The 12,113-nt window shown below is 34.6% G+C and overlaps 1 protein-coding gene across 1 annotated transcript; it reads right to left on the reverse strand.

The window, feature by feature from the left end:
- Positions 1-610: 610 nt before the first annotated feature.
- On the reverse strand, positions 611-10,377 carry Nts (neurotensin). The gene is made up of 4 exons (XM_052753234.1): positions 10,129-10,377; positions 7,781-7,842; positions 4,261-4,485; positions 611-1,579 (listed from the first exon to the last, which is right to left on the reverse strand). The coding sequence occupies exons 1-4, from the start codon at positions 10,199-10,201 to the stop codon at positions 1,427-1,429; spliced, it is 513 nt and encodes a 170-aa protein (XP_052609194.1). The 5' UTR covers positions 10,202-10,377; the 3' UTR covers positions 611-1,426.
- Positions 10,378-12,113: the final 1,736 nt, after the last annotated feature.

Consider the following 12,113-nt stretch of genomic DNA (forward strand, 5'->3'; position numbering starts at 1 on the left):
GCCAGTAAACAAAGTGAGTGCAATCTGGACATTCTGAACTTGAGAATACATTCTTAGTCTCCATGACAGCGTTTGCTCTATTGGTTGGCTCTGTGGACACTTGAAATGCTAAGATATACAGACTCTAAGGATGGTGAAGAGGCAGTGGTAGAAGAGTTTGGTGAAGAAAACTTCACAATCTGTCAGGTTCTCACAAACCCTCCTCTGAGTAGTGCTGAGCTTGGAGAAAAACAATCTCATCAAAAAAGACTTAGCATTCTGAAGACAACTTAGCTGAGCTCTGAATTCATCTGTTATGGGTATCAATGGATAGACTACAGTCCTGTAAGAGCATGTCTTCCTGGACCCAGTAAGGGAACAACTAATTTAGAAGGTCACAGACGACAGTGAAATGAAAAGGTATATCAGGTCCTAACTATGATTTTAAAGGAAAGTCAAGAGGAATTGTTAGATGCTCAGCTATTGGCTTAAATATACTTTCCCCGTGAGAAGAAAATATTAATTACAAAATCCCTAAGTGACACTTAAAAACACACATATGCTATTCTAGCTTAAAGGGGGGGGGGATTAAGATGAATTCTCGTAAAATAAGTAAATCTGAAATAAAGCATTAAATTCTGATGACTTGTTGAATTTTATTAACTATCAACTTCATTTGACAGGCAAAATATTCACTTAAAGATACACTGAGATAAGCATAAATAACAACATTTAATTAACAATTCTTTCAGATGGGCCTTTACAGGACAGTAACTTTCTTTTGTACTGAGAGATGAGTCAGTGGTTTTTGCAAAGCAGTGTATATTTCTTTCAATTAAAAATAAAGCAATCAGCCGGGCGGTGGTGGCGCACGCCTTTAATCCCAGCACTCGGGAGGCAGAGCCAGGCGGATCTCTGTGAGTTCGAGGCCAGCCTGGACTACCAAGTGAGTTCCAGGAAAGGCGCAAAGCTACACAGAGAAACCCTGTCTCGAAAAACCAAAAAAAAAAAAAAAAAAAAAAAAAAAAAAAATAAAGCAATCAAATGACAAACTGGTGCCATTGTTTTGCTTTGGGTTACTGATGTGTGCTCAACTTTGTTATCATCTTTTATAGATTTCCTATAAAATGCCAAATGTGATGACTGTTCAGACATCCCATAATATATTTTGCAAAATTACAGAACATTCAATGTGATATGATTATCATCTGTTCCAATTATACAGAACACAGGATCATGCTCAAGATCTACATTTATTTGAAAACATTTAGTTCAATTTCCATGAATGCAGAAAAATAACATCCAATACACCACAATAGTGGAAGAGATGAAATAATCAAGTTATATCACATTTACACACACATGTAATTATATATCTAGATAAGCATATGATTATATATCTAGATAAAAGGTGATCAATCCCAATCACGGGTCAAGAACCAGCTTCTCAGTAATAGTAGGTTCCCCTCTTGAGTATGTAGGGCCTTCTAGGTTTATTCTCATACAGCTGCCTTTTCAGAATGTAAGGGATTTTTCTCTTTATCACTTCCTCCTTCTCATCTTTGCTGTTGCCATTATCAAGAATATCTTCCTGGATTATCTAAAATAAAGAAAACACAAAGGGAAGTTACATGCATGAAATATACTTCAGATAATTCCCCACATTGTATTCTATTTATTTGAATCAAAATGTACCTGTAGGATCAGGGAAACTATTTTGTCCCATGACAGATGGTTATCAATGACTGAGATGGAATGAGATCATAATCATTCTGATTATTTATGCCCTTCCCCAGCTCACCAGCCTACCTCTTTTAAAAAATGTGTTTATATTTTTCAGCTGACGGGCTACACCAGAGACACCTACAAATTAGTTTTGAGGCTTTGAAGATTTAATGGCAGTCCAAAATGATGTGAAATGTATCACAATAAATATAGTTTTGAATCTCACAATCCGTTGGAATAAGAAGATAACAGGATTTTAGGTTGGCTTAAGTCGATTACTGATATGACTTGAAAGTCATGCCAGTAACCAGTTTCCTAAACAAAGAAAGAATTGCCTGTTCCAAGTATCTTAGATGTTGTACCAATCAACAAACATGGAAACTCTATTTAAATTGCTAAGATCTCTTCAGATTAGAGCTGTCTCCCAAACTTTGGTATCACAATAACGAATACTGATATTTCAATTGTAATGTGCATGCATACCATCCTATCACCAAGTATTTTGTTTCATTCCACAGTTATTGAGTTTCAGAGAAGGCAAAGCAGCTCCTGTCAGGCGATCTAGGTTTTTAATCTTTACTTTCTTTAAAGTCTATAGCCTGTAATTACTTCTACTATACTCAGAATGATATTATCATTTTATTTTTAAATGACTCAACAGTTAAAATAACAAGAGTTTCAGGCTTATGTTCAGTTGACTTATATGCTAATTAGTTTATTGGGGGAGTCTTTCTTCTCTGGATAAATAAGGCATAATTGGCATTTCCCTCTGCTAAGATCTGAATTTTCAAGTTTTATTGAGCTAAATAGTGTTTTAAAGACTGTTCCATTTAGCTGGAATTAAAATTAAAGGATGAAGAGTACAACAAGATAATTTGAACTAGCCTTTTTGGTTTTTCATCTGGAAAGCATAGTTATGTTTACCAGTTAGTATAAACACCAGGAGTTCTGCCTGCATTTCCTCCTTTCACGAGGTATTTCTGTGGCAGCCACTTACAGGCTTGTTATATTAACAGAGAGGGCACCCTCAGATCTGCAATGCTGGTGTAAGCCCACAATCTAAAACATTAAGCAAGCCTCTCAGGCCTTGATCTGAAAAATAATGTTTCTCCAATCAGAGAAGTGTAATAGCATCCATTTTTCTTTTTAGGAAGATTCGGTTGTCTTCCACATTTTCCTTCTTTTGGCTCAAATTTTTGTTACTTCTTCCCAAAGCTCCAATTTATTTTTTAGTCAAATGTATGTCAAGACTATAAAAAAAATAACGTGTTGCTCTTTTGGTAATTGGTAGATTACCACCATTTTCAGTTTTTTTCTCTCCCTTTTAAGATAGTCAACCACACATGGTAGTACACACATTGATACTGGCACTTTGGAGGCGGGGGCGAGAGGATTGCTACAAGTTTGAGACCTTTCTGGACTACACAGGCCAGCCAGGGTTACACAGCTGTTAAGACCTTTTCCCAAAAAATGAATAAATAATCTAAAGGTACATCAGCATTCTTAATGTCATTCCTTCAATGATGTCTTGTGTGCTTATTTTATCAGTAGGAAAGTAGATTTTGAAGTTAAAGCTAATGTTTGGAGAACAGAATCCAATTTGGATATACCTAAGGGGTGGTACTTCACTTTTCTGAATTTAAGTTCTGAGTCCAAAGAGGACCATGGCTAACGCAACGATGTCTGTTTCAGAACACTTAATTGACAAAAGAGCTGGAATATGGATATGAAATGTTGATAATAAAAGTTATAAGCACTTGTCTGCTAATATAGAATGAAAAGGCCTTTCCATATGTGAATGTATGTATGTGTGCACACATATATACATTATATATAATATTATTTGAAAAATTAAGAAATATTGTACTTGCCCAATAATCAAATATAAAAGCTGAAAAAATTCCTATGCACATGCTAGTCTGTGAGTGGCAACTAGAAACCTTGGATTTTTACTCTTTTCTTTGAAAATTTGCATTGTGTTTGTTTATAGATAATTATGCATAATTTTTTATTTTAGGAATAAAGGTTGGATTGACTTAAATTTCTTGATACATATCACTATTACCAATATAATGAAGAAATTATGTCAGTGTTTCATCATTTACATATATGGTTTAAATGTGCTTCATATATACCATTAACATTTTTTTTTTTCGTTTTTCGGGACAGGGTTTCTCTGTGTAGCTTTGCACCTTTCCTGGGACTCGCTTGGTAGCCCAGGCTGGCCTCGAACTCACAGAGATCCACCTGGCTCTGCCTCCCGAGTGCTGGGATTAAAGGCGTGTGCCACCACCGCCCGGCCTACCATTAACATTTTAAGATGGAAGAAAAAAGTTTGTTCATCTCCAAATATTTTCAGGACATTTTGAAGTTAAGGTCTTAACAGCTGTGTAACCCTGGCTGGCCTATGTAGTCCAGAAAGGTCTCAAAGTAGGATTCATTACTTTCTAGTATTTGTAAGTCTCCCTACTATGCTTTTATGAGGGTATAGAACTGAATACAAATGAGATCCCACTACTACAATGACTCTCATGCCCATCTAAATTTCTGTTATACCTCCCAGTGTTGAAAAGCCCTGCTGTGGCAAATTTTCTGGAGCTGGAATACGGTCAGCATTGCTTCCAAGCTAAAGCCATCTAGAACAAGGGGAAGTTTCCTTTTTCCAACGAGATCATCTTCATGCGTTTCTCCTGCTTCCTCTGCTGGGCTGTTCAGGTTATTTATAAAGCTGCACACATTTAGCAAGGTCATTTTCCAAGAGGGAGGACTTGCTTTACTGATCTGAAATATTGAAAAAAAAAGATATTACAATTAAAGTCTGTTAGTGGAGTATGAAATATGCATTGGTTATGTTAAAACCATTATATTTTAAGTTCTACTTGCAATAAAACTTGAGTGTGTGAATCTCTTTTTTTATTATACTCTTAACTCACAGATATTAAAATCTGAGTATGAGGATATTCACTCTGTTTTCAAAAAGCTTGTAATCCTTTCTACTACCTGCCTTGAACAAGGTTATCCAGCCATTGCATGCAATGTTCTGAGTTAGTAGGATATTTTAGAAGAAGCATTCTTCATTTAATTTCACTAATATCTCGTACCTTACCAGTTCATAGGTTATTTCAATTTTACAATTAGAAAGTTCTTTAGAGAGTTTCTATCTCAGTGTTTTCCTAAAATTAGTTCATTGGAACACTGCTTCTGCCCTCAACCATTTTAAAATTATACTTTAAATTAAAATAGAATTACATCACTCCCTGCCCTTTCCTCCCTCCATCCTCTCTCAGATACCCTCCCTTGAATACCTCCCATGTCTCCCTCTACTCTTAAGTTTATGGCCTCTTTTTCTTTGATTATTATTTTTGTAAACATACACGTATACTTGTGTATGCATATGCACAAATACATATAAATGCAACCTGCTTAGTCTGTTTCTTTTTTTATCTCAGTGGTGATGCTTATAGTGAAAACTATATACACACCTCCACTATTTTAAACGGACATTCTACTGTCATTAGCATTCAAGGAAATGGAAAGGTTTTTAAAATAGATATCCTTAAATCTTATATGTGAATGTGTATGTGGATTAGTGGAAAATAGACTAGACTAGACTAGAATGGAATGGAATAGACATGTTTTTGATAATATATTTGGAAAAAGTTTTCTGTCTAAATAACAAATTCTAACTATAGTCCTTGTCATGTGTGTTTCATTATTAAATGTGACCAAAGAGCTATCGTTAACCCTCAGTACCCATGATTCACTGAACTGAGATCAACTTAGCAGGTGGTGAATCTTGGGATGTCAGCAAAGTGCAAGTAACTGAAGTCATCAGGTGTCATCTAGCTCTAAAATTTACATCTGACTAAAAATATGAGAGCTTGCAACAGATCTTGGATTCCAGTTGCTTATTCATAAACATGCATTGAACTCCTACCATATATAAGGATTTGAGTTTGATTACAAACAATAATATAGTTAGCTTCCAATAAAAACATGCTTTACTGGAACTAATTTTTATTAAAGTACACTTCAATGCCAGTGATGATTATATGTGTGTGTGTGTATATTGAGAACAACAAACAAATACTCCTGGGTCTGCTATTTTAATTTAGCCATTCACTTGAGCTCCCGTTACCTAGATAGTTTTAGTAATTGCTTTTCAAATGTCTAAACAACTCTATCCTAAAATAGAAATTGTTCACATACTTGATTTAAAAAGAGGGAAGAGGAAGGCTCATGATCTCTGGAGCTTGTAATAATGGCATTGCAAGAAAAGAATCAAATATTCTTCTCATTAGAGTTTTAAATGCAGTCATTTGGTTAAGGTGATCATATATCGAGAGTTCTCATTTACATACAAAGATGATTGAGTGACAGAAATGAATGATAAAGTGATGTCATAGCAAAACATAAGCTGTGCTTTTTACTTTTATCCTAGCACCAAAATTTTTTATGTCTGGATACCTTTCTCATCAAAGATTGTGTCTTATTTATCTCAGCTGAAATGAAGCAATATAATATAAATACTTCATCTTGAACTACGTTAGACCGATTGAATTTACACCATTGCACCATATTTTCTTCAGTGGAAAAGACGACACTGTTCCAGATATTGAATTTTTTTTCTTGCATTTTCTTGGTCAGAGAGAGTAACCCAAACTCTCACATGTTCTCAGAACACACATCTTCAATAGTTGTAAGGTAATATTATCATGTACTCTCAATCACAAACATGCAAAGTACATATCTGTCTTTTCTGCTCAGTGTCAAACACAATAAAATTGCCTTTGCATACTAGAGATTTTTGAACCTAGAATATGCTCATTCAACTAAGGAAGTGCTCTGTATTGAAGAACTAATTAGAATATTGCTTCAGAGTTTAGGTCAGTGTCTTAATTAATTTCCAACCTTGCTACTACAGTTTTTAACTCAGTATGTATAAAGGAATGAATTAATCTTAAAACAATTCCCTATCTTTTCATTGGAAACCTGTATTCTAACCATCAATTTTGATACACAATGATTCACTAACTCTGAATCAATTAATTTCATAGGGTAGAGTGGTAATGTGATATATTACCAGTTTTGTTCCCAGGCAAAGGTTGGTAACTAGAAAAGGTGTTTCAAAAGGCTTTCAAAATTTTGCTCAGAATACAGAACTTCACTGAGTTATATAAATTAAATAAAATTAAATATCTATAGCTAACAATTTTGAGGGAACGAGAAAGTAAACTCTGTCAAAGGTAGTAGAGTTTATAATAACCCATCAGAGAGTCATAAATGTCTAGGTTCTACACTCCAATCACTGCACTTAAAAAGATTTGAAAAGCCAAGACCAGTCTTGCTGACTAACACAGTAGCATTATAGACCAGAAGTGGTGGTTTCAGGACTGGATCTCAAGGTTAATGTTTGCATGTCCATAGCTTTCTTCTATGCCATATTTCCTCCCTATATTACCTTGATACCATGTTTTAGGAAACACTTTTTTTCCACAACTAACAAAAACATGTAAAATAAAAAACTTTAATTAGATTTCACTTGTTTATTTAACTGGAAGCCCATATACCTTTCACCCTGCTAGTCTAGTAATCATGGAAACAATGTAAGTATGTTTTTCTGTCTCTATAACATTCTCTGTGGCTGCTTAATTAAAATTGAAATATACAAACTGACAGTCCTATAGATATTTTCTCTTTTATATCAACACGTTTGACTCCTCAGAACATTGGTTCTTAACCTGTGGATCACAAACCCTTTGGCAAACTTCTAGCTCCAAATATATTTACATTGCAATTCATAACAGTAGCAAAACTAGAGTTATCAAGTAGCAATGAAAATAATATTATGGTTTGGGTTGCCACAGCAAGAGGAACTGTACTAAAAGGTTGCAGCATTAGGAAGGTTGAAAGGAAAATAATGAAATCTTTCAAATAGGAAATGTCTCCCAAAGACCTTTCCAGTTTTGTGATAGGTAACTATACCTATATTGATTAAGATAAGAAAATAATGTCATGTTTAGAGTGGAAATTCACATGTCCTTCAAGCCTGGATTAAAGAAAAGAAAACAATTACCTTTGATGCGTGTATGTTTGTCAATAAGTCTGCCTCTAATGCTCTCATGTCCTCTTCTGAGTCTGAATAAAATCAAAACCACACATTTACTATGCAATCACACATCCTGTAATTATATTGCAACCAAAGTATTTCAAATTAATTTAAAGAATCAGTCTTTGAAGCTTATTGTCTTCTGCACATAATTCCTTCAAAGCAGTATTCATAGAGAAACACACCACAGCATAATTTTCTGCTAACAGCTACAGTAGTAGAATCGCTTCTAAGAAAATGAGCACATGATAATGTGCTAAGCAAAGTATTCGTGATTTAGAATTTTCATTTCTGAGTCTCAGTAAAACATTTAATTATATTGTATAATATAGACCTCAGCAAATATGCTGCAGTAGGTCTCATTCTTACCATCAGTATTTCAACATATAGAAAATAAGTGTGGAATAAAGAACAAAATAAAATACAAATACAAGTGTCATTTTTTTCTTCTTTTTTTTTTTTATTTCCTGGCAAAGCCATAGGGAATTACTCACTGGTAATTTTAGAATAAAAATGATACTGAGATTCACTTCACTACAAATGTCATTTCATAAAACAGTCTTTGGAGGAATCAGTTTCTGTTTCAAGTAAGAGCTTTGAATTGTGTGCTTTCAATTTTCTCATAAGCAAGTGAGGGAACGGCTGAAGCAAAGGCAGAGGTCTCCATCAACACATGGTGAGTAGTATTGAAAACAGATCCCTAATTCATTTCGGAGCACATTTGCCATGACTCCATTTATGAGCGTTGTACAGAGAAGCAGAATTTAGAAATACTAAACAGTTGTAGAGCATTTTAATATCCACTAGCCTCTTATGATAAAAACAAGGCAGAGCTTAAAATTGCCCTAGCTTCTACTCCGTAGTCTTTAAAACACAGGGTCCCACCTGATGCAACCCACTGATAAAGTGCATGTAATAACTAAGTTATTCCTGAGACCCTTTTGCTCGGCTTATTACAAATACATGTTTGTTGTTTTTCAAAATGAATACTGCAATTAATTGTATTAATCACCGATGAAATTGTGCATTTGTCACAGAAAATGATTTGAATTGATATAGTTTTTAATCAGTAACCTATTTTAATCTCTAATTACATTCAAATCTCTGATTATGACTATTTTCAGGAACTATTTAATAAAATCATGGTTACAGAAAACTATATAGTTCTCATAAAATATTTACAGGGTATTATGTTAATAAAATAATTAAATAGTTCTCAACAAATCACATTCCATGCTGATAGAGTTATCTTCGTACTCGTCGATCCTAGCAGGGGTTTGAACTAACAATCCCGGGTCCCAATTGTTAACTATAATATCTACAAGTATAAGTTAAGTGATTTTACTCCATTGATCCCATAAGATTTTCCACTATGAATGTGTTTGTTCAATTGTTTTCAATTATTAATTAAAACACACTGCAATCATCAAAATATTTCACATTACTCTTTTAAATGTATCTTATTTTCAAGGAGACTTGATACATATCTGATAATAATACATTCCTCCCCCTTTACTGTTATGTACAAAACACTTTAGAGCTAAATTTTATTATAAATATAAGTATACCAATTTTATGGCTATAGTTTGTGCCTTCTTAAATTACATTCGAAAAAGCAACAGCAATATTTAATATCACGACTCTGTAACAATGAAAGACCATAAAATATACTTTCAGAAAGGACTTGGGGCATTTTGTGTTGCATTAGAAATAATATTCTGTAAAAATAATGCTCACTCATTTACTTATTGATATTTATTTCCCATGTCCTAACACACAAATAGAGTCAAAAATAATTTGAGGAAAATCACAAAGGTAAGTGAATGAGAGAAGTCACCTAAGAGAATGAGAAAAGATGAGAATGAAAGATTGTGAATGTGATGTTTTATGTCTGCATGCTGACAAGCACTGCTATTCTCAGTCATGACCAGCCCAATTCAAATTTTTATCTTTGATTTAGGACTCTTATTTATTTTCTCTTTAGTGGTGATATTCCAAAGGAGAATGAATATGGTTTATTTCCTTGTAACCACACTTACTGCTTTACAGATTCTTGAAAGGAAAATAAACATTTCAGTTGTTATAACCAGAACAGGAGAGAAACGTGATATTCACAGTTTCTATCACTAAAAGGCAGTTAGAAAGACAGAGAGAGAGAGAGGGAGAGGGAGAGAGAGAGAGAGAGAGAGAGAGAGAGAGAGAGAGAGAGAGAGAGAGAGAGAGAGAGAGAGACTCCTCCTGGATTCATTAACCTGAGTAGCATCAGACTGTGAGAGAAATCACTTCAGGGAGTTGTGAGATGTAGTTGAGCTTACCTGAGCACAGGCTCCAGGAGCTGAAAGCCAGAAGCATCAGGCACACCAGCTGGATGTTCATTCCTGCCATCATCTTTCAGCCTTCTGACAAGCAGGTGCAGACAGTCAGAAAGACACTGAAGGAGCTCTCTGGTGCTCTCTCTTGCCTTCAGCTGGCTTTGAAAGTGAGTGAACTATGAAAGATGCTCTGGCCATTCCCCATATATATATATGAGCAGGAGGATGATGTCATGAGTGTACAGGATGTGCCCAGCCTTCATTTTCATCCCTCCCCTCCCCTCCCCACTCCCTCCTCCTTCCCCTTTGTCCCTCATCTCATCTCATCCCCCACCCATGAACCTTGATTGAGAGTGACGATCTTCCCTAATTGCAGCTGTTGCTCAGATTTTTCTGACTCACGGAAAGAGTTGTTCAAAAGCACTGCCATATACAGCATACTAAGCTCTCCTGGTGCCATTCTTTCCTCATTTTTCTCTCATGCCCCCACTCCACGAAATTTGTCATTTTGATTTCTGGAAATGTGATTTTTTTTTATCCCTAATATTTAAGCAAAAGCTCTAGGGCAAAGCCACTGATTCCTTATGCTTGGGAGACTGAAATACAGCTTGATATAAACTTCAGAGAAAATGTTTTGTGGTTTTAAAACTCATTCAGAATTTACATGGCACATGCTAAACTAGAAATGGAAATAGGCAAAAATCGGATGTAATAATAAGATAACAAAACAACTCAAAAAATGTAAAACAATCAGTTAAAAAAAAGAATATGAGATCCAATGAATAGTATTATTCCCACTGTTTAAGTGTTTATTATATGTAATTGAGGAAAGACTAAATTACATATGTTGGCCTTTAATGGATGCTTAAAAAATGTTTAGACAATAAAGACATAAGTAGGTCATGTGTTAGAAGGTAAACTATGAATTGATGTATTAATAATGCCCCCATTCATAATTTTTCTTACTTACTGTTACTGCATTGTTTAGATCTTTCTTGATACCGATGCGGTATCTCCTTCTCTCCTTTGTTTTCATAATCCCATGCTCACTGTTTTTCTGCATTCTATCAACTGGCCCCTCTCCATTTAATCCTCTTTTTATTGTAAAAGTGAGATTCTCCTTTCAGAAAGAAACATATTCTATACAGCCATTATCTGCCAGAGTCACATTTCTAAGAATCTTCAGGTAATTTGCGAGTTACAATGCTATTCTTTCCTTCTCTTGGGTCTTGGAAGGAAATTGCTCAAATACCTTTTGGGGCAGTAGCTTTATTCTGCATTCATTACTTGATAACACAAGACATGTTCTGAATTGGTGTGACGGATAGGAATATTTGAAAGCAAAGATTTCTGAAATTTGTTTAATTTTTTAAAAACACTAATCATGTAAAAATTACTAAGTGGAAAATCCAGATTGGCAAAGCAGACAGTTGGTTTATATTATCCAGTATTCGGTATGAAATTAACTTCTCAGTCTTTGCACCAAGCCTAAAGGAAGTTATTGTTTATAAATATTTTGCAATCATTTAAATCATAAAGATATATTCATATAACTCAAGGTTCAAAAGCTAAACAGTAGTTGTCTCTTTTATTAATTCAATTGTGTTTTGTAGTTGCTGCAAAACTACTGTGCTGAATTCCGCTCACCCTGAAAGTTTTCTCTCAAGGATGATTGACTGGCAAGCCAGAAACATGCATCTTTTTTTTTCTACCGCTAGGGGGAGCAGTGGCAGTTTCAAAGGCTTTTCATTTTCGCTGTGAGACGGCTTGCTCACTTTTCACATTTACCCCAGTTTCTGTGTGACAGAATCATTTCAGACTTAATGAAGAAGTCAACAAATTATATATTCTTTGCATAATATTTAAATTAATTACTTTCTTTGCTTTTCAATTGTAAAGCACAAAGAATAATCTTTGAAAGGCTGTTAAAATGCATGCTGGCAGTCTAAAATAGAAAAAGAAAAATTTAATGCTTATTCCCCCAAGTG

The sequence above is a fragment of the Peromyscus californicus genome, unplaced genomic scaffold, assembly GCF_007827085.1.
Source record: "Peromyscus californicus insignis strain IS unplaced genomic scaffold, ASM782708v3 Scaffold_24__1_contigs__length_46423439, whole genome shotgun sequence".
Classification (NCBI taxonomy): domain Eukaryota; kingdom Metazoa; phylum Chordata; class Mammalia; order Rodentia; family Cricetidae; genus Peromyscus; species Peromyscus californicus.

Bases quoted from the DNA above. Each gene is read 5' to 3' on its own strand.
- Nts (XM_052753234.1), bottom strand. From the start codon at position 10,201: ATGATGGCAGGAATGAACATCCAGCTGGTGTGCCTGATGCTTCTGGCT. The intron at 7,843-10,128 runs GTAAGCTCAACT...GATTTTATTCAG, and splicing joins CTCCTGGAGCCTGTGCTCAG to ACTCAGAAGAGGACATGAGA. The intron at 1,580-4,260 runs GTATAACAGAAA...TCTTTATTTTAG, and splicing joins GGGCTTTTCAACACTGGGAG to ATAATCCAGGAAGATATTCT.